Source organism: Cannabis sativa, chromosome 8 (assembly GCF_029168945.1).
Source record: "Cannabis sativa cultivar Pink pepper isolate KNU-18-1 chromosome 8, ASM2916894v1, whole genome shotgun sequence".
Taxonomy (NCBI): Eukaryota; Viridiplantae; Streptophyta; class Magnoliopsida; order Rosales; family Cannabaceae; genus Cannabis; species Cannabis sativa.
Window position 1 is genome coordinate 44,147,845 of NC_083608.1, and position 23,205 is coordinate 44,171,049.

Genomic DNA, 23,205 nt, shown 5'->3' on the forward strand with positions numbered 1-23,205 from the left:
CTCATCATGGCGGTCACGAATGTGGAGAGAATGATACCCTTCTGAGGAAATGTCAGTGGATAGTCGGTGCGTCGCCTCCTCAGCATATGAATTGCTGCATCTATATGCTGCATATAAAGGGAAATGTCAGTTAGACAAAAAAATATATTAATTGCACATAAAGTTGTAAAGTGAAGTAATATTATAAAATACTTTACTTACGTCATCTGTAAGCCATTCCTTTGGTGTGAGCATTATCCAAAAGAATCCTGGACCGTAATCACCACTTCTCAAATCCCGAAGTCGGTGGTTCGGAATGAGTCCAACACACCACTTTCGGAAAGTGGTTAACAATTTCTCATCCGGTGGCTCCAGGGGATCAAAAGTCGAAGATGGCCTATGTCTCCTCTTCATCTCCGTATAGTCACCGAACCATACAGGAGGCTTTCTCTTCCTCTTCCGACTCTTAACCACTGCAGGTTGTGCCTTTATGGACAGAATCTCACCCTGCGACTCGGTGTCATGTACATGGATAAGAGGTTGTGCCTCGATCGGAGTCGCTGGAGCTCCCTCATAAGGATCGTAATCGTCGGGGAATACCTCATCCTCTTCTACTGGGGGTGAAGCAGCTGGTGGTGGGGTAGATGGATCTGCTGGGGCCTCCGGTGCTGAAGCTGTCGTTGGCGGACGATTCAACATGGCCAATATGTGTCTGAGCTGCTCCATAATTACGTTCTGACCACCCTTCAGCTACATGGCCGGTCTCGTATGCCTTCTTCGGCTCGACATGAGCGGCATACGGACACGAGTGTCAGCCTCGATCCTATCCAACCGAGCCACTAAATCAGTGTACTCGGCACCCCGAACGCCTGATGAAGATGGTGCACTGGGCTGAGGTTCTGAACCAGTGGCCTGAAAAAATATATATAAAAAAAATACGGTAAGCATACGATAATTCCACAATGTAACAAATATCACAAAACAAAAACAATAAAAAATAAAGACATAAAAAAAAAAGTTCTAAAAATTGGTACCTGAGTGTCTGTTTCCTGAGTGTCTGGGACCTGAGTCTCTGGTACCTGACTACCTGCCTCAGCCTCTGTGTCATCCACAACATCATCAACCAGGTTCTCCACACCATCGTAAGATATGGTCCTCACGAATGCCTCCTCCTCTGTCCGTGGAAGTAGCCCCTTCACCACTTCAAGATTCTGTTTATGGTTCAAAAAATATCAAAATAAAACCATTTAGCATTTATTACAAGCATTTATGTTAAATTATTATTCTGAACATAAGTGAAAATCATACCCGTCTAGAAAATAATGCGCTGACGTCTTTCTTCCCAATATCGCCTTTGCTCGTCCAGCTAAGCATCCTGAGGAACCGAATCCCGTGGTTCGTGCCATACCTCTTCCCAACCTCCAAAATGGCCTCGTACGCCCAATATTGTACTGCAGGTGCGAAGCCATATGCTGTGTATTTGCACTCGTGCTGAACATCCGAACTCAGCTTCTTCTCGTAGTTGGCCTTCTGTTTCAACATGTCTTTCTGAAGCGAGTGCATGAGTCTGGCGAATGAGTGCTTCCCCCAAGGAATCCGGAAGAAGAACTCGAGGTCTTCCACATATCTAAGTATGTGAGGCGTAATCAGCGCGTTTGCCTCGCGGCCCAGAAGCACTGACTCCACAAACAAGCACAAGCCGAGCTTGTACAAGTCTTCCGGGTTCTGGCAGTTTGTGAACTGAAGTTGGAGTGCTTCTGTCTTCACACTATCAGACCGGTTGAAATATCTGTTGATCAATCGGTCTGACCCCGAGCGCGCGACCTGCGCAGCCTTCTCCTCTTCTGTTGGCCCCGAGGAGAAGTCCAAACCCGTAATGAGTGCAAACTCCAGCACCCCGAATCGGACCTCCTTCCGACCAACATAAAACCTCATCCTCAACTCCTCCTGAGCATCCACTTTCATTTTGTGGAGCATCAGCTGGTGAAATAACACCGAGGAGAATGTCAATGGTACGACATTCCAGAAGTTCCCGAAACGACTTTCCTTCGCCGTGTTATTAAGGTTGAACTCCTCAAACCGAGCTTTGATTTTTGCAAAAATTCCAGTGCCCCTATATGTGATGCGGCCAGTAAAATGCTCGGGTGCTGGAATAATGAGTCTGGGAGCCATCTGAAAAAACAAAAAACAAATCAACATAACTGCCAAAAAAATAAAAAAATGGTCGACATAACATCGACATCATGTCGATATTCAGTCGACATTACCAAACAGTAAGTACACAAAAATTTCAAAACATGTCGACATTATGTCGACATTATCAAAAGCAGACACAATACTATTATGTCGACAAAATATCGACATCATGTCGACATTCAGTCGTCAATTCAATCAAATAACAATTACACAATATATCGACATACTGTCGACATACTGTCGACATTCAGTCGACAATACAACCTAACAATCAACAAGTTAATTTAATCGACATACCATCGACATACTGTCGACAAGTCGTCGATAATATAGGGCAGAAATACACTTAAACTACCAGTCGACATCCTATCGACATACAAGCGATATCCTATCGACATACAAATTACAGAAAAATTCAAACAGACACTCAATCTATCGACATCCTATCGACAACCTATCGACATGTCATCGACAACCCTGTAATATACACAGATTTCATTGAAACACTTACATCTACAACCTAAAGATCACAAAAGCTACAAAAAATCCACTAATCTCAACAACATGCAATAATTGGCATCCAAATCTATGAAAAATGTATTTTTTTCTCAAAAATAAACATTACCTTTTAATGATCACGGGTGGTGGTGGCGACGGGTACTGCTCGTGGTGGCGATGACCTCTGTTCGGTGTCGACGATCACGGGTGGTGGTGATGGCGACGTTTTGTGGTGGTTCGTGGTGGTTCGTGGTGGTTCGTGGTGGTCACTGGGTCGTGGTGGTGGTCACTGGTCACTGGTGGTTCTGGTCCGTGGTGGTTCGTGGTTGGGTCGGGGTCGTGGGTGGATGGCCGGAGTGGGTCGTGGTCGTGGTGGGGTGTTGTTGGGACTGTGATGTTGGGTCGATGTCGAAGAGGGAATAGGGAACGACAGAGAGAGAGATGGAACGACAGAGAGAGAGAGAGAGAGAGAGAGAGAGAGAGAGAGAGAGAGAGAGAGAGAGAGAGAGAGAGAGAGAGAGAGAGAGAGGGAAAGACGGAAAGAGAGTGTGAATAGGAAAATTAAATTTGAGGGGTATTTTGGGTAAAAATGAGGAATAGTGGAATTGTTTTGTACAAATTAGTGGAGGGTCTAAATTTTGATATTGAGGATTTTATTAAGGGCAAAAATTGAAATTTCCCTTTATAAACGCTTCAACAAACATATATAATCTCAAATTTAATCATGTGAAAATCCTAAATCATATTTTAATAATTTTTTTTGTTTAACTAAAAAAGAAGAGTATGACAAGAGTAAGGTCTAACTAATACATTTTACCCATTTCATCCCTGAAGTCACAATACAAAAAACTGCTACTTTTAGTGACAAATTTTTAGTCACAACATAAATTTTTTGTAACTAAATGTGACTTTTAAGCACAAAAAAAATGTTACTTGTGACTAAAACGTAGTATTTAGTTACAAGTTGTCACTAATTTAGTTTTAGTTAAAACAAGTATTGTGACTAAAAATACATTTAGTCACAACAAATTATTATTTTTGTGACTAATACTTTTAGCCACAGACTTTTTAGTCACAACATAAGAATCATGATTTATAATTAGTCACAATTTTTTCACTTTTAATCACAAATTTTGTTGTGACTAAAAGTAAAAAATTTTGTAGTGCCACCCACAAAGGAAAAGCCAAACCTTTCTCTCCTTTTCTTACAAACTTCTTGTGAGAATTGATGATAAGTTGGGAATTATTCTTTTGAAGAGATTGTTAAAGTTCAAGGGATGTCTTACTCTCCTTTGATTTTTAATTTTTAATGAAGTAAAGTTAGGTTTCATTAATATTTTAGAAGTGCAATACTTATTTTTCCTTAGTGTTTGAGTAAGGAAATAGCTAATTAAGAAGATTAAATTTGTTGGAACTAAAGTTCATGAAGTATTCAAAGCTTTATAGTCTAAGGTCATTTATGGTAAATTTTAAAATAATGAATAATAGTCTTTTAAGTTCATAGATATACTTAGAACTCATTAATATATTGTTAAAGTTATAAATTGATCAATAAAATGATTTGATCAGGTTAAAGAGGGTTAGAACTCGAAAATTTTTGAATTACAGAAATTGGGCAAAATCGGCGCCCGATTGGTAGCACCGGGCGACTGCTTGTGCTGGCAATGCCCAAATATTTGGGCACCCAATTGTAAATTTGATTGCCTAGTTGAGGATTTTGGGGAGTACCTCAATTTTTGTGTTAATTGAATATTTAGGGCATTGTCACCTTATTTACCGACAAGAAAACTTTAATTATGAATTTTAGTCTGAGAAAGTATTTTAGCAAGGCACTTACTAGCACGTGACTTAGGGTCTCCGATCATCGAGTAGATTTCTACTCATGTTTCTCAACACACATGATTATGAATACTAGGTAACAAAAGTATTCAGATGCACATGTTTAGATATACATTTTTTATACAACCAATTATCTAGTATATTAGAGATACAAGTATGAATGTACATAGAGTTCATTTAGACACTGATATCTAGTGATATTAGAGGGTGTAAGACAGTATGATACTGCCATATAGCTAGCATATTAGAGATATAAATATGTTTGCACATAGAGTTGCACCAGGATACTGATATCTAGTATGCTAGGTAGTATGGAATATGGATTAATGTTATACCAATATCAATACGACTAGAGTGTTGGAATTATGTTGGTATTATGGCTAATTATACTAAGGTGAAAATTTCATGAAATAGAAATCTAATATGAATTGATGCTGGTTTGTGAAAATTAACTATAAATTTGTCCTAACTAAGGAGTGTCCTAGGAGACCGTTGCCAATGTCTCAAAAAATATTCGGGGACAAATATGACTTTTGGATTCAATCCAAAAATAAGGCCAAATGCTTCATGCTTGTTAGCATGGACAATGTTCTACGTAAAATGCATTGACAAATAGAGAATGCATCTCAAATAATAAATTCTCTACAAGCTATGTTTAGGCAACAATCTAATCAAACAAGACATGATGCTACTCGTAGCTACATGAATCGTAAGATAAAGAAAGGCGTCCTTGTAAGGACTCATGTATTGCATATAATTGAGCTAATGCATGAGGAAGAGATACATGTGGCTATCATTGACGAAAAGATTCAAAGTGAGTGTGATCCTTGATTCGCTATCTCCTTGCTTCAAAGCTTTCACTACTAACTATGTGATGAACAAGCTAAAGTTCAACATGACTCAATTGTTGAACGAGTTGACCGTCTTTGAGAACCTTAACAAGGACAAATGCAAGAAAGGTAAATCAAATATTGTTTGAACAAAATCTAGCCCTCCTTCTTCTTTTGATAAGAAAAAGAAATGGGACAATAAGGACAAAAGTAGTGGCAAGCCCAAACCAAGAAGAAAGAAGGCCCTTAAAGCCAAGAACAACAAGGCCAGTCCTAAGTCCAAGGATAAGAAGGCGAAAGGCAAGTTTTTCCACTGTGGCATAATGGGACACTGGAAGAGAAATTGTAACAAGTATCTCTCCGATCTTATGAAAGTTTGTTCTTAAAGCTAACTTAGTGGAACATGATAAATATTTATGGATTATTAATTCTGGAGCCATTAATTATATTTGTTCTTCTATGTAGATACTTAATTTGTCAAAGGAGCTGGTTGATGGAGAGGTGACCAAACAATGACCTCTCTCGATAAACCAGAATTTGGTTGTCTATTGGACCCTCTATAATCAGCCAAAACTGTGCACACCAATTCAATACACCCATGTTCCTTGGCTTACTTCCACCATGAACAACACTATTTCGTACATGCCGCATATGCCAAGAGATAATTAGAAGATGTTTAAAGGTAGACTGATCTCATACCTTGTCTAATTTGATTAAAAAGGCTCATACATCTTCCTTACCATGTATATTTAATATTGTCTTCCACTCACTTAATTTTCACACCTCTTTATTTGCCTTGCATCCCCATATGGCGTGAAACATATTCTCTGATTTTCCCATTACACATCTATTAAAAGTAGAATCTGTCCCAACACTTCGGTGAAATTTTCAACCTCCACAACTGCCTCCACCATTGCACTCTCTCTTTGTCATCTGACTGTGCTGGGTCTTTATTGAGGGAAATAGCCATACAATAGCCCCTCTTCACTGTGTATTCCCAATTTTTGGTGTCGTGCCACATAAGTTTATCCTCAAATTCCAACCCGAAGCTAGCAATTTTTAGTACCAACTTAACATCATCTTAGTTAAACACTGCTCTAATAAATTTCTCATCACATGTTCCATCTATGTTGGGATTTAGGGTCCAGGTCTGGGGTTCAAGGTTGGGGTTCGAGTTCGGGTTCGGGTTCGGGTCCGGGGTGGGGTTCGAAGCCCAAGGTCCGAGGTTCGGGGTTTGGGGTCTGGGTTTTGATCCACGTCAGGGCTGGGATCTGGGTTCGGGTCTAAGTCCATGTTTGTGTATGGGTCTAGGTCTGGGGTCCACGGTCCGTGTCGAGGTTTGAGTCTGGGTCTGGAGTCCAGAGTCCAGGGTCCAAGTTGGGGTCCAGGTCCAAGATCCAAATCCAAGTATGTGAGCGAAAAATATAAAAAGAATGTGTTTGACAGAAAAAATGTAAATTGTTTTGCAAATAGAAAATAGTATTTTAATGTTTTTTATTTTTTAATTTTTTAAAATTCAGTTTTCAGAAAACTATTTTTAAAAAAATTAATCAACGCTCTATTAATTTTTAAAAGCTGTTTTATGTTTTTAAAAATTAAAAATAACTTTTAAGTTATAAAGTTAAACATTCTCAGGGTGTATGTTTTATTAAGGACTTCCATCAAAAATTTAATTAGTCTAAAATGACAATTTTTATTTATTTTTTTTTTTTTTATTTTTTAAAGTAATACCACATTTTGATCGGCTGTCAATATACCGAAGATTCGTTTGTAAATTTCGATGTATATTTCTACCTAAAATATAATCGAAAATGTAAATTTCACTCGTGTCGTGTTTATTATTATAAGGTGGGCTCTACCTTCCATATAAGATCCAAAAAACATCAAATTATTAGTAGAAAAAGTAAAACTATTACACACTCTATACAATTTGCTGCTCATTCTGTCTTCATTATTATTATCATTATTATTGTTGTTATAATGATAATGATGTGTTTTGCTCGTGGTTGATCATGAATATTCATTAGACATTTCTCTCTTTTGACTTGTTATTAAAAAAAAACACTAATCTCAGTCCAAATTTGCAATGTATTCTTGAACTTCATATAAAATTCAAGGTTACATAAAAGTTGACAAAGATGTACCATTTTGGTCAAGTCAAGTTCACCAAACTGTGTATAAAAGTGAACAACAAAAGAAAAAGATTGATTCTGCCTTTTTTTTTTGCTCTTGAATATAATTTACAGCAAACTTGGCCGACAAAAGAAAAATGCTCAAAACTCCTTCAATTTCCACTAACTTAACTTGTTAATTAGGACCCGGCTTATTCTACACCAAATCTCCCTCCTTTGAATAATACTCTATACTTTTTTTTTTCTCTGTACATAAATATTGTTGTTAATAGTTAGTATGATGAGACTCTAATGTGTAGTCCATTGGGTGCCTCTACTCTTGGAAATTTCATTAGTTTATCTCCTCCAACTTCTTCCCACCTGAGAATAAAATTACAAAATATGTTAAAATTACAAAGGTAATTAACAAAAAGGCCTTATTAAATCAATAAAGTGTTGGGAAGTGAAAAATCATTACTGACCTGTATCTAGTTACAAAGTAGTGTAGGAATGTGGAGATTTCAGCTATTCCAAGCTCTTTTCCAGGACACTGTCTAGTGCCTCCTCCAAATATAAAGAAGTAATTTTGAGACTCCAACCTCTTGTCCTGCATTTTAGTTATTTTTAATATTTATTAGTAACTTAAGTACGTAAATAAACGAAACAAATTGATTATAAGAACTAAGAAGAGAAAAAACAGAAAGAAATGTGTCACCTCTAGCCATCTCCATGGATTGAAAATTAAAGGGTCTGGATATAAAAACTGGTCGTAGTTGACTTCCCTTGTATATACATATATTCTCCAGCCTTTTGGAACCAAAAAACCTGAAAAAGTTAAATCAAAAAAAATTAATTTACGGGTATGAATAGATAACAATGAAATGACTTATGGTAAGTTTTTTTTTGGTGATGAACTTTAATGTGTATATAGCTAGCTATGGCCCACACTATCTAATCAATAAATCAGAGCCATTGAAAGAAAGTCTTCCATGTACAGTAAATCACACTGTAGAGTCTTTCTCCTCGTGTTAAGGGAAAAAGGGACATTCCCTTTTGTCAAAAATTATTCTTTAACCGAATGGTCTCTCTAGCTAGATCATGGGATAATTCTACGTAGATGATTATATATATAGGTTGTCTGTGACTGTGAACGGTTTTACTTATTAAAAAAAAAATGGTCAAAAAAGTAAATAAATGTCATCAGCAGAACAGTTCCTTGAGCCCACCAAAAAAAAAATGTAAGGAAGCATTAAATATATGGCTATGACCTATGAATCTAGGCTTGAAATCTTCCAAACTCACCATTTAGTTCCATGTCTTTAGTGGTTTTTCTAAGAACACCATTTACAATCGTAGCTAATCTCGAGGTTTCAAAAATCACCTGCAATTAAAAAAATTAAAGCAAAAAGATGTTAATGCTTTAAATTCTTAAGTGTCTGAATAAACCCAGATAGAGCATCTTTAAAAAGGCATTGAAATCTCTTACCGCACGAGTAAACCTCATTGATTTGAGATCATTTAAGTCAATGGGGTCCTCTGGTTTTTTCTTTTCTCTAATTGCCAAGTGTTCTTTCTGCAGATTGTAACAAAACAAATTAGAACAACAATGATGAGCAATAAAACATTAATGCTTTTTTTTTTTTCAAAATATATATATTATTATTAAACTTTACTCATGACTTAGTCCATTATTTAAACTTACTCTGAGTTCTTCAAGAACTTTAGGGTGATCATGGAGATACTTTACAGCCATCATGGAAGTGGTGGAGACAGTTTCATAACCAGAATATAAAATTGTGATTATTTGATCAATGATTTCATCATCAGAGAGTTTATATCTGTTTTCTTCAGTTCTCATTAGACCAGCAAGCATGTCTTGATGGACTTCTTGTGAAGTTCTTCTCTCCTCTATGAGCTGCCTTAACATGCTCACAATATTTTTCCTTGCCTGCATAATAGAACATTTTAATCAGTAAAAACATACCTTAAAAAAATTAAGACTTGCCAAGGGAAAAACGAAAAGAAAACAAACCTGAAATCCACGACGATAATTTGTACCAGGAAGATCAATAGGCAATGACAAAGTCCCCAAAACCAGCTTAAAAAATTCAGGCTTGAATGCTTGAGACATTGATCCAGATTCAATTCCTGCTAACTGCTTAAGCGAGGAGAGAAGTGCCATCTGGATTAAATAAGAGAAGAGTGAGTAAAGACTTGATTTTTAATGGAGATAATTTGATTACTGGAAAAGATGGAAAGAAAAAAGAAGAAGAAAAAAAGAAACCTCTTTAGTCTTTTCTTGAATGTTGATGACTTTGTCATTCCAATCAGTGAGATGGGTTCTCATAAAATGGTCGATTTTAGGCAAAAGCTGGTGCCTGATCATGGTGGGGCTAATGAGAGCAAGTAAGGCACCTCTCATGTACTTGTGGGTGGAGCCATGAACGGCTGCAATGTTGCATTTTCCCAAGATATCAAGCATTGACTGAGGGTACCCAGGAACGAGGCCTTTGGCTTCATTCATGAGGATGTATCTGTTGAGCTCTGGATCCATGGAAACAATGGTAGGACACCCAAGTATGTGGGATTTGAAAACACTACCGTACCTGTTACAAACCAAAGAAAGTGATGAATCAGATGAGAAATCTTTGCTGGTGATTGATGCAATATAGTTATCTCTTTTAGGGGGTTATCATGGGTAACCCTTCCCCTAATCATGACTACTCCTTTCTCTTCTCCTTTTCGCACCAAAAAGCTAGAAATAATGACAGAAAATAAAAAATTGAAATAAATAAAAAAAAAAAAAAAAAAGAAGACAACTCTTATTGGCTTAAGAAGGAACTTTCTAACCACTGAAATGAGATTTGCAGGTTTAGTTAAACAGTTTAAACCATAAACAGCAGTTGATTAGTATAATCAGTTATCAGACCTTAAACCAAAAACTAGACTAGAGACCATTAAAACAGCAAAAGCTTACAACCCCTTTTTAAAGAAATAATAATTTAAAGAAAAAAAAAAAAACAGAGCAATACCAGATAGTCATATAAAAGAAAAATAAAAAATTATGAAAATAATCACCTTGCTCTTTGGTTTTTCATGAAGTTTGGACCTTGTTTAAGAAACTCAGTGGTCTCTCCAAAGACAGGCCAGCCCATTGTGCCAGGAGGAAGACCTTTCTTCCTGTACCTAACTTCATTCCACCTTAACAAAGCAGAGCAAAAACAGAGCACAAAGATCAGACTAAGGACAACTATGAAGAACGCCATTGTTGTTGTTGTTGATGATGATGATGATGACAAAACTCTCTAGAAGTTCTAACCCTTCTACTCCCTCTAGAGAGCTGTAAAAATGTTTATGGGCATGCTCTAGTTTTGAACTTAGGCCAAAAGATTGTGCATATTTATAGAGGATGTCTCTGAACCACCGTATGAAGAAGAGAGAGAAAGGCACATAGGCCAAACCATGCACCCTACAAAAGGAGGAGGGACCCCAATCTATTAAGACTCTCAAGTAGTAAAAGCACCTCTCTTTCAAAATTTATTCAGAAAATAAATACAAATAAAAATTAAAATCTCTGTTTTTTTAAATATATATTTTTACTTTTTTTTATTTATTGATTAATTTTAGATAACTAACCAAACCGCGACTCCAGGCTTGACTAGACAAAGATTTGAATTACCGGCGAAATTAATAACCTTCCAATTAATGCAAGTTTATGTATTTAATTAATTAAACATGTTGTTAAAAGAACCCAGATAAAAGAGCTATATTATATCACTATATTATAATAAGAATAAGAGAGAGAAAGAAAGAAAGAGAGAGACAGAGAAGTTTAGTTGGAAGGACGTTGATAGTAACATGGGAATGAGTGATATGAACAATATACTGCTATGATTTTGTTTTATTTCTTTTTAAATTTATATTAGGTTTTTGGGCCATAGGGGTGCATTGTTATTTGGAATGAAATGATTAAGGTATTATTATGTATGGAAAAGAAACTATATAGGTGGCTAAACTCAAGGTATATAAATTCAAAGTTAAAAAGGAAAAAAAAATGAAAAAGAAAAACACAAATGCACATGCCTACCACCCCATTGGACCTAATAGAATAGTGACTCTAAAACAGAGTCTTTCACATGTTTATCAATAAGATCTACAAATAGAATTTACAAAAATATATTTTCACTAAGAGACAGTCCTTTTGCAACGTGAACAGAAAATAGTTTTATTTTACTTTTTTTTTTTTCAATTTTATTTTTTCCTATTTGGTTCCATTCTAACTGCAAGTTTGGAATTTGGACTACCCTTTGGAGAGAGTAGTTTGAAGCTGTGGACAGTAATTCCTTGAAGACCATCAACACTCTGTCATTGACTTTTTTGGACTCCTTATGATACGGTAAATAAAAATTGATAAAAGAAAAACATATTTTATTAATAGGAAAAACATGAAATGAAGGCCAAAACAGCTAACTAAGCCCACGTATTACGTATATATATGATAATATTTCAATCACTACATTTCAAATACAGGAAATTTTTTGGAGGCATATGTGAGAATGAGATAAACCTTATTGACTCTTCAAATTATTGCTTTCTTTTTTTTTATTCTTAATAGATGTATTTAATTAACTAAAGTGAAAAACTTTATTAATTTTCAGGCCTAATAAGATAAATACTTACCTTTCAGCTAATCACATCAATATACTCAAAATCATTAGAAGATTTGTTGGATTTTTTTTTCTTTTTTCATGTAATAAGATTTTTTTGAATTTTCTTTCTTTCTTCCTTTTTGCTTTAGTACTGTAATAAAATTCAAAAAACAACAAAAGTATATGCTAATGAAAATAATAAAAATAACCCTTTTTTTATATAAATGGTTGAGAAACTTTTGCAGCCCCATACTTCTACAATTATAGTCCAACCGACTTTATATATATGTATATTACCATAATTTACTTTGTCCTGAAATCATTGCGGATTCCCCTGATCAAGTAGCAATGAAAAGAATATTTATTAATCCCAAATTAATTAATATGTAATATATATATAAATACATTTTATTATTGCATGGAATAGAATATGCATATATATAGCCCTTGTATGATCATTTTTTTAGTACTTGAAGCTTTTTTGGACCCACACTTGGATTTTTTTTGAAATGATATTCATTGCACATACAAAACCCCAACTATATACATCGATTGTTAACTAATTGTTCTGCATAGGAATTAATATAGATTAATATATGAGGCATCTATATATTCTTGACATGATCATTAAAATGTTACGCACGTTGTTTAATAATAAGAACTTATAAATGTTATATAGCTAGCTCATGCTTGTCATTAATATTCTTTTGAGGGTCAAATTGAAAATTATAAGAAAAACAAAAAAGAAAAAAAAAAGTGCATTGGTTTGTGTGTATAAAAGATTGTCTTTTTTTGCCATTAAAGCACATAATAAAATTATGACATAAGAGTGGGAAGGGGAAGTACATATCTCTGTAGTGTGCTCTAAATATAAGGAACAATATCCCCTTTTGTAATCTCTTTTCATGGCTTAGGTAAAAGTCTTACACAAAAGAGTGAAAAGCAAAAAAGTAAATAAGCTAGGTAAAATATGTATATGTCATATTTATAGATAAGATTATAAAATAATAATACTATAGTTTTGTGTGTGTATATATATGCACATATAAATCGCAATAGTGTAGATGGATCATAATATGTATAGGTTTCATGAGTCTTTCATTTTAAATATCAATGTTTGGAACATTAATGTGTCCCACTAGTATAAGTAGCTATATATACACAATATATATATATTGTATATTATTAAATAAAATTGTGAATATATAGTACAAAAAAGGCCGGGGCTCAATCAATAGAGCATAGTGTTGTGGCAAACTCTCTCTCTGTCTCTTTCTCCCTAAAAATAAAATAAAATAAAATAAAATAAAGAAAAGTGTGTGGCAAACTAGGGTTTATCGTCATGGCGTACATACTACACCATTCATCTAAGTAAGAGGCTTGCATGGGCGGCTCCGTACAGTAGTAGCGTACATTATGATGATGGTGCAGGCAGTGGGTCTAATTAATCATGCAATCTTATATGATTGATTATATTATTTGTAAATAATTAATTGGTACATTGGCCTTTGTAATTTCTCTATATCTCATCTCATCCGCTTCTACATATGTTTCTTATATATATATAGACTACTATATATCTCTCTCGTTTTGCTTGTTTTTTTGACTTTGCTGTGGAAATTGATGGCTTTGTCTTCGAGTGCTACAAAAGATGGATTGGATAGCAACTTGTACAGAAGCGTGGATCCATGGGGTGATCCTTGGAAAAGGATTTGACACAGAAGGTACACGTCACATGTACACAAAAATATAAAAATAAATAAATAAATTATTATCATGAATTGGTTATAACATCTTTTCCTAAATCATATTAAGATCAAATATACATATATAGATGATAGATAATTATTGTTCAAGCAAGGTTATAGATATAGCCAAGAGAGATGTAATAAACGTACCTATATATAAGCCAGATAGGGCAAAAGAATATATATGGAAAAAGGTAGATGTGTCCTTTTAATATGTTTGAAACTGTTTGCTTCAAATTTTGAGCCCCCCAAACCCTAATGAAACCGTGCAATATTTCCTTTTTAATTGACACGACAAAGCCACTTCGTTCATACCTATGAGTCGTTCTTAGTTACCCCTGATTAATTAAATTGGTTTGTTGCCACGTCAGAGATTCGCTCGATCTGACGGTTGAAAATTCATGCATGCACATGATCATCATCTTACTTTATTATATATAGGAGTCGTATTCAAAGTCTCTTTAGCAATTAATGTAAGCCTATAGAGTGAAGCTAAAAAATAAGTGTAATCCATCAATGAGCTGTTACCTACGTATATTGAAGTAAAAGAAGACAATAATTAATGTTAATAGGATGAAATCCTCAAACCCAAAAAAAGAGTTGGGTTGTTCAACTTTCCTAAGTTTACAAAATTTATCAAATATATATATATGAACTTTTGTGAGGGCACTCATCATATTAATTATAAATTGCATGATACACGGCACTATATCTATACATATATATATGTTTGTTGAGAATTATGGGGTTTTATCTCAAAACCAATTGGCAATGAGTGAAGTAGTCCATGTTCTTATATATGGCTCAATACTTTCACATTTAATCCATATGTGACAATATTCTTCAATAATGTTATATATTATATGTAGTATAGCTCGAAACTTCTTCGAATTTTCTTACATATCTCTTTGCATATATTTGGACATGTGTACGTGCTTGTTGTATGTGACAAATGGCGGCAGAGCAGGCACCAATAAAAAAAGTTATAATTATTATTTTGAAAACGCACCATTTTATAAAATTACAATTAAGAGATTTTATCTTTAAAATTTTAAATGTTTTTTTTTTTTTGCTATATATTCAAATGATTGAAATGTATATACATTAAGGGAGAGACTTTGCCGACACAGTTTGATATCATTTGACTTTGTTTTGAGCTCCCGCTAGAGTTTGACATATATATAGTACATATAATATACATATCTATATAATTTGACTTGTACGATCTCAAAAATTAGATTGAGAAAACAAAAATCAATGGAAAATGATGTATCTACATATATATAATATAACAAAATAATTATCTAAGGTAAACTCTTATTTACATCATAATAAATAATAAGTGCGCGGAGAGAGAGAGTGGGGGCCATTTTGCCTTAAAGTGGGACCAAAAAGAGAGAAGGAATGTCTACCCACACGCACACATGCAGCTCATGCCCTCTGCTATAGCTTTATTAATTTACTTCACTAATATTTATAATACAATAATGGAAAAAAATAATAATATTGAAATAATATTAATAATTTTAATGAAAAATAATAATAATAATAATAAAGTTGTGATGTACATTGAAGCCCTCCAGTTGCACGAGGGCCTCTATTTTGTTCTTTTCTACTTTTTTTCCTGCCAGAAATGGGTGTCCTAAACATTATTTCCTCTAAATTATTGATCTTCCATCCACTACACCAAGATATGCACTACCATTCATTTTGGCAAATATTTATATTTTTTTTTTCATTTTTCATTCATGCACATATTTATACTTTTTTTTTTCGCTTTTTCAGATGATAAATATTAATGAAACTCTCGTGGAAATATATGATGTGTCCTTTTTTTAATGATAAAAATATATATATGATGTGTCAATTTTTTTTTATTAATTGACAAAATATATACATATTTCTTTTTTGGTGGAATGACAAAATATATGATATGTCATCTATCATCTATATGAAAGGATAGTACTAATTTACCTTGACAAAATTTTAATCTAAGATAACGGTTAGGGAGAACCTTGACGGGTTTTCATGTATTATTGTTTTATATTCTTTAATCTTTGTCTTGTCTTATAATATGTGTAAAAAACAAAGGGTTGGTTTTGAATTTCTTAGGAGAGACTAGGACAGTACAGTATTTCTATAATTATAATATACAATATATTATTTTAATAATATTATGTTTTTTCCTTTGATTATTATTGCATTGCATAGTACATATATATAATCCAATGTCATGATATAAATATTTTCAGCATATTTATCTAAAAGAAAATTATCATCTAAGAAAATGCATTAGCAAAATTAATACTCCTCTCAAATCGGGATTCAATGTTTCACATTTATAACATGTTTTACGATATTGGATAGTGTAATTAGTAAAACAAAATGTACTTTCCTAATAATATATTTTAAAATTTTGGGGGAAAAAACTACAAAAGGGTAAAACAAAATCATGGTCAAAAAGTTCAAAATAAAATTAAATATAAATAGAAAAAGACCACCTTGGGAATAACCTTCTGCCATAACTTAAAAGAGTGATACATTCAATGAGACCCTTCTTGAGACTCACAATCTCAGTTCCCAAACTCTTGAAAAACAGAAGAAAATAATTAAGCAATTAGCAACAAAATTCAGAAAACATAATAATTGTTTTCTTTTTCATTAAAAAGAAAAAGAAAAACTTGGATGGAATGAGAATTTACTAATTACATTAGACTACCTAATAGCTAATAGCTAAATAATTTAGTTAAAACATAAAAATTGAAAAAAAAAAAATTACTCTATCAAATGAGTTACTTTAATTAAAAAATTAATTACATGTAGAAAAATACTATTTATTGGTAGAAAAAATATTAATATAAATTAAAAATATATATTTTATATGAAATAAAATATATTTATAATTTATTTTATGAGGTGTAAATAAAACTTTCTAAAGAAGAAGAGTTCTATTTGCACCCCATAAAATTATAAATACACCTTATTATTAAAAAATATAAATTTAAATAATTTTAAAAAATTACTTTTAAATTTTTTTTAAATATTTTTCCTCGCATTATTTTATGTTAATTTCAATACTTATTTTGATTTTATTTTTATATTTTTTTAATTCGTGTATATATATAATTATTTTTTTTAAAAAAAAATTATATAATTTTTTATTTTAATTTTTTGTCATAATATTTAAAATATAATTTATATTTATTTAATATGTATATATTTTTTAAGAATATAAATTGGAATAAAAAATTAAAAAATTTTAGTATAACTAAAAATATGAATTTTAAAATTTCACCTTTTAAAAATATAAAAAATAATAAAAACTTAGGAAGAAGGAGTTGAGGTTATTTTTTTGCGGAAGGTAAAAAGGGGTTGAGGTTTTCAGAATTGACCGATAAAGATTGAAGATGTGTGGTTATTTGTTGTTTAGTTCTTGACGTCTTTATCCTAACAGGGAATGATGATTGAGTGCACGTGTGGTAGGTCTGTCCACGTGCATCTGTTTTATTCACTCAATTGATTGATTTGTCTCTTTTCTTTTCTCTTTCTCTCTCTTTATTTATTTATTTATTTATTTTCCATTCTCATGAAATTTCTTCTCTTTTCTCCTCTTTCACCAATCAACCAAACCAAACCAAACACCCCTACCCCTATTCTCTCTTTCTCTCTACAGAAACTGAAAACCTACAAAGCTAAAAGTAAGGTAACTTTTAAATTTTTTTGAACCTTAGTTTGTCGTTAACTGTGGTAAAATATTAGTGGTGAGACTACTGAGAATTGAATTGACAAGTGAACTGAGAATTAATTAGTAAATCTCTAACAATTTTACCAAGGGTGGTCACAACTACCATTCCTCTATAAATGCCTCTTTTTCTGTTTTTAGTATATGATCGAAATGCGTGACCTCCTTCCATTAATTCTTCTTTCACCCACCTTTTGTTTTCTTTCTCTTAACTCATTTCAAGAATATGCATTTATTAGAAATTTTAATTTAAATTAAATATTTACTTTCTACAATAATAATAATAATAATAATAATAATAATAATAATAATAATGGTAATAATTAATTATTATATTTAATAATTCGTGGCAAAAAATAATTAAACTTTTCAGTTTGTAGCACAAAAACACTTGTCTTTCTTTTAGTAGTAAAAATGAAAAGTAAAAATATAGAGGTTTTTTATTTTTACACTTTAAAATAATTTTTTTTTACATTTTTATGAAATTCTACCTAGAATTCTCTATTGCAACTGGCGCTGCAACCACTTTAGAAATCCAAACCATAAATTTAAAAAAAAAAGTTAAAAAAAAGTATGTGAGGTAATTTTCCCTTACAATTTCTTGACAGTCGTAGATACTTAACGTTAACTGGCTGGTAAATACCTACGTGACAGACTCTACTTTGTCCAAAACTAAAAAATTAAACAAAACTTAACTCTAATTTGAATATTAAACTTAAATTCAAAAAATAATTCATTACGAAAATACTTAAATTTTAGACTTTCACTATTATAAAATTATTCTTTCCTACAATATGAAGTTTAAATATTATTTAACTAAATTGAAAATTTTATATTAATTAACGGTCCTAGGCACTCTACAACAAAATAGTGTAACAAAACGCTGCAATCATAATTTAATAGAAATAGTAAAGTGTATGCCGAGTTACTAAATTTTGCCAACTTATTTTTAGGGACATGAATCGAGACTGTTAACAAAATTCTTAATGTCGTACCATCAAATTCTTATAATGTTAGAATGGACGTTAACTTAATTTACGCCATTATAGAGTTTAATGATGTTATGCTCATGCCTTCAAAAAAAAAAAAAGAAAGCTAGAATCATGAACTAAAGTTTGTATGTCTGTAATTAGTTATCCTAATAGGTAAAATATAATAATAATTATAACTATTACCTATAAGAATGTCGTTAGCAGCCTTGTACGATTCGACATAGGGCTTGCAACAATTTATAATTGATGACAAAGACCAAGTGACGATTGTAAACCAATGCGAAAGACCAAGTGGTGGTTATGCCTCATTTTGTAGTAGTGTTTGTGTCACTTAAATATCTAAGTTTTTTTTTTGGCGAAAATGACTTCCATACACTTTCTTGATAGTCGTAGGCAGGGGCGGACCCACATTGTAGTGAGGGGGGCAGTCGCCCCTCCTGAAAAAAAAAATCGAGAAAAAAATGTATATGCATTTTAATTAGTTACAACATATATTTGTATTAAAAGATGATATTTATAAACATAATAGTAACATTGGTGTAATGGTTAAGGTAGTTGGTAAATAAGTTAGAGGGTAAAGGTTCAAATCCTACTAACTACACTTTATATTTTCTTTTTAAATTTATTTACGCCCCCCCTCAATTTAAATTCTGGGTCCGCCACTGGTCGTAGGCACCTTGCCAGCTGCCACACAGACACATATGTGGGAGTCATCAATTAGTTCTGTTAGGTTATTTTTAGTATTAATTTTAGATTAATTTTAGTATATTTTTAATTAAGTTTTAATCGTGTTTGGAGCATTTTTACGCTTGTTATCTTTTATTTGTGCAGATTTAAAATAGAAGAAGATTAGAAAAATATCAGAGAAAAAGATGGGAAAAAGATAAAAATATCATGATATTTAAAATAGAGAAAATTGTGCAAGGTGAACCTTCAAGCCTGAATTCGACGGTGTTCTGTTTAGATTTTGGAAAAAGTCAAAACATAAAAGTTCTAGATCTCTCTTTTATCTTTCCGGAACATCTTGAATCGTCCAATTCCGAGCAATATCGAGAGAGTTATGACCAAAATATTATCAGTCGATGCAACAGAAAAAAAATATCTCGTTTGAGGTTTCCCAAAAATTTAAATCCGAATGGGAATTTAAATATTGCGTTTTTTCATATTTTTAGGCCTTCAATGCCTATATAAAGGGAAGAAGGGAATTGATTTCAGCAAGCAATTTTAGAGAGAAAAACAGAGAGAATACAGATGCAAAGTGGAGAGATCAACTGTAATATTGGAGGCATTCTTCAGAGGGTTTTCAGCATTCTTCTCTTCTCTATTTTTATCTTTTTTCTTAAAGTTAATATGTGTGATTGTGCTCTCATGAACATGTGTAGCTAAACACTTTAATTAGGATTAGATAGATATTGTTTAACATTGTTTATGGTTTTAGTATGATTAATTTTCCCCCTAATTTCTATGTATTCTATTTTATTTGTGCTTAATTACTTTTAATTGCCTGATCACCAATTAACTGTCTATGATTTTGATGCGAGATCTGAGAAGTGAGTGTCAAATATGCTATAGTAGAATAGAACTGAATTTCGATATAGGACGAGAGTACCTATATGGTTTAGATAGCTTATAGGGTTTCTGTGTTTAATGCCTGTTGCATGTTAAATTTATCACGAGAGTAGAAAGTTTGCATGTAATTGAGATTTATATATCTGAGAAGACTATAAATTACCTTAGTAAACCTGCTATTGCATAGAAATTAATATTAGGAAAATAATCATATTAGGCCATATTCAATAGAAACAATTGAAATCGAAGCCCTAGTTTTTATTAACTTTCAATTTTCTTGTATAATTGTTTCTTACTAGTTTCTTATTCTTAATTCTTTCTTTATTTTTTATTTAACCAAATAGAAGTAAGTTTAATTTTAACGTACTTAACTACACTCCCTGTGGGATCGACCTCACTCCTAGTGAGTCTACTACTTTAAACGATACGTACACTTGCGTGTGCAAAAATATCGCAACAAGTGCACATCATTTAATTTTATTTATTATTTTAAAATCAAATTTATTTACAAAATAATAATAAAAAATTGATGTTAAAACCATAATTAGAAAGAAAAGAGAAAAGAGTGAGAACCCTTAGGACTCCCTTCTCCCACACTATCTTTCTCGTTGGCTCTCTTCATGTGATGCCTTTGCCTACACCAATAGAGAACATTCTGGCGTCCATGGGCTAAATGGACCTCGAAACTATGATGCCCATACCTGTAAACATATAACCTCGATCTCCTCTCACTCGATTCCTCCTTCTTATCCCCTTTCTCAATTTCTCTTTCTTTGGCATCAATGGTGACTACAGAGGGCTCGCCTCTGACGGGCGCACTAGCACCAACACCACACAACACGACTCGTCACTTTCTTTGCAACCAATTGAGACCCCAAAAGCCTAAGAACCATGCTTTTGTTGGGGTTTGCCCAAAATAAAATCTAATTTCAATTTAATTTTATTTATATTCAATAAAGTTCAGAAATCATACTTTAACTTTGTTAATCGCTTGGTTCACATGTTTATGTTTACATGTGATAATTTAGAAACTTTCCCTAATGACGTAAGCATTAATATTTGACATGTGGCATGAAGGATGATGTCACGGAGCTGAGTAGACCCAAGTCATAGTAGGCAATCAGGAGGGGACCATAGCCCTGTGCCCATGTTGACTCCAAGAGCTCTGGGATAGAAGTACAGACTTTAATAACTTGAATCAAACTCACTATCTTTCAGTATTCTGTACCATGAAGACATGGAGTAATATAATACAAGGTCTTGGAGCTAAAATTACATGAACCTGCAACCTGGAAGCCAACTTGGGCACCTAAGGTTTTCACCCAGCGTCTAAGTTGACATCGTCAATTAGGGTTTCAGTTTACGGGATCGTCTTAGTGAAAAGTGACCAAAACTTACATTGAGACATTGACTTGACACACCATGAACATACTTGAGGCATCGAAATTATATTCGGAGCAAGTTGATTTTTGAGCACTCGAGGACCCGAGGTGTAATATCCTAAGGTTTAATAACCAGATTAGCAGCCCTAGCTAAGTTTATAATGTATTAATAAGAAATTATTATAGTTTATTGCATTTTAAGAACCTGTTGGTGTGTTAAGGGTATTTTCGTAATTTTGACCTGAGAAGGGTAAAATCATAATTTTTTTGATATATTGTGATTATTGAGTATAATATTATATAGTATGTTTATTTTGTCTATCTGCAGGTATTTTTTGACAAGTCGACGTGGTATAGTCACAATCGAGTATTTTGGGCTGAACTTGGTTCGGGGCCCAAAATACATTTTTCTGGATTTATTTATAGTATTTATATGATAAATGAGAAAATTTGAATTATTAAGATATATGTATGTGAGTGGTTTTGACCAATTTACCCTTGTTATGTTTATGTCTATATATATGCCATAGGGACATTTTGGTCTTTTGACCAATTATACATATATATATATTTCAATAAAATCTAATTTTTAGCAAATAAACTTTTTTTTTTTTGGGTTTTCTTCAGTCCCAAACTGCCCTCTTTCTCTCCCTCTTTCTATGCTTTTGTTCAAATACAATTTTAAGAGAAAATGCTTGATTTGGTGTGGATTTTGTGTGAATCTTTATTAGAAGCATGAGGAATTTGTAGTAAAACTTTCTAATCCCTTTTGCTTATGTTATTTATGATTTTATTTGAAGCTATAAAACCTTGTTCTTGTTGTTCTTAGATTATAGATGCATGTTGTGGTGATTTTGGTGGATTATGATGATTTTGGTGTGGCTAGATTTTTGTGTTCTTATATTGAGCATCTAGATTGAAGTAGGAGGCTTTTGATTTTATTTTGGGTATTCAAATTTTGAGAATTTACTTTGAAGTTCTGAGTTTTGGCTTTGAAGATTTGAATGTTTGAAGTGTCAAAACTTTTGAGATTTTGTGTTATATATGATTGCGTAGCATGCTTTGTGTATGATTATGAATTATGTGAAGTTAGGTTTAAGTTTGGGCATTTTAAGACCTTAAAAATAGGATTTCTGGGTTTTCTGGACCAAGTCGCCACGACCAAGTTTGGCAGTGAGCATGCCTGTTTTTCCTGATTTTATTTTGGCCATAACTTATGACTCGAGACTCCATTTTGGACGTTCTTTATATCGTTGGAAAGCTCATTTCAAACTCTATCTATTAATATATAAATGGAATTCAAATTATGTGTATATGTGAAAGTGAATTTAGGATTAACCCTATTTGTGTAAAATCTCGAGAATGTGTGACTAGGATTACCGACGCTTCCTCAGGAACACCTGAGATTTAGAATCTCCACGTACTTGGATTACCAAGCAAGACAGTAAACTAGCACGTAGAGAATAGTGCAGTGACGCTCATGTACGTTGTTTATATATTATGCGAGAAATCGAGATTAGGGTTATTATCCTAAGTTTAGTATAATGTGGTCTAGGGTTATTATCCTAGAATATATGTGAATGTGAATGCAATAATATACAATGTGATTAATTAGATGAAAGTGTGGAATTAGGATCATTACCCTAAGTATTTATTTTGTGGATAAGGGT

General features: G+C 32.9%; 2 protein-coding genes across 2 annotated transcripts; both read right to left on the minus strand.

Annotated features, from left to right (window-relative positions):
• Positions 1-792: 792 nt before the first annotated feature.
• LOC115696517 (uncharacterized) lies at positions 793-2,493 on the minus strand. The gene is made up of 2 exons (XM_061102289.1): positions 1,014-2,493; positions 793-891 (listed from the first exon to the last, which is right to left on the minus strand). The coding sequence occupies exon 1, from the start codon at positions 2,176-2,178 to the stop codon at positions 1,282-1,284; it is 897 nt and encodes a 298-aa protein (XP_060958272.1). The 5' UTR covers positions 2,179-2,493; the 3' UTR covers positions 793-891; positions 1,014-1,281.
• A 4,919-nt stretch (positions 2,494-7,412) lies between these two features.
• Positions 7,413-11,004, minus strand: LOC115698729 (cytochrome P450 85A). Its single transcript, XM_030625875.2, has 9 exons — positions 10,532-11,004; positions 9,738-10,059; positions 9,486-9,635; positions 9,156-9,401; positions 8,940-9,026; positions 8,756-8,834; positions 8,169-8,278; positions 7,936-8,060; positions 7,413-7,834 (listed from the first exon to the last, which is right to left on the minus strand). The coding sequence occupies exons 1-9, from the start codon at positions 10,717-10,719 to the stop codon at positions 7,747-7,749; spliced, it is 1,395 nt and encodes a 464-aa protein (XP_030481735.1). The 5' UTR covers positions 10,720-11,004; the 3' UTR covers positions 7,413-7,746.
• Between the last annotated feature and the right edge of the window lie 12,201 nt (positions 11,005-23,205).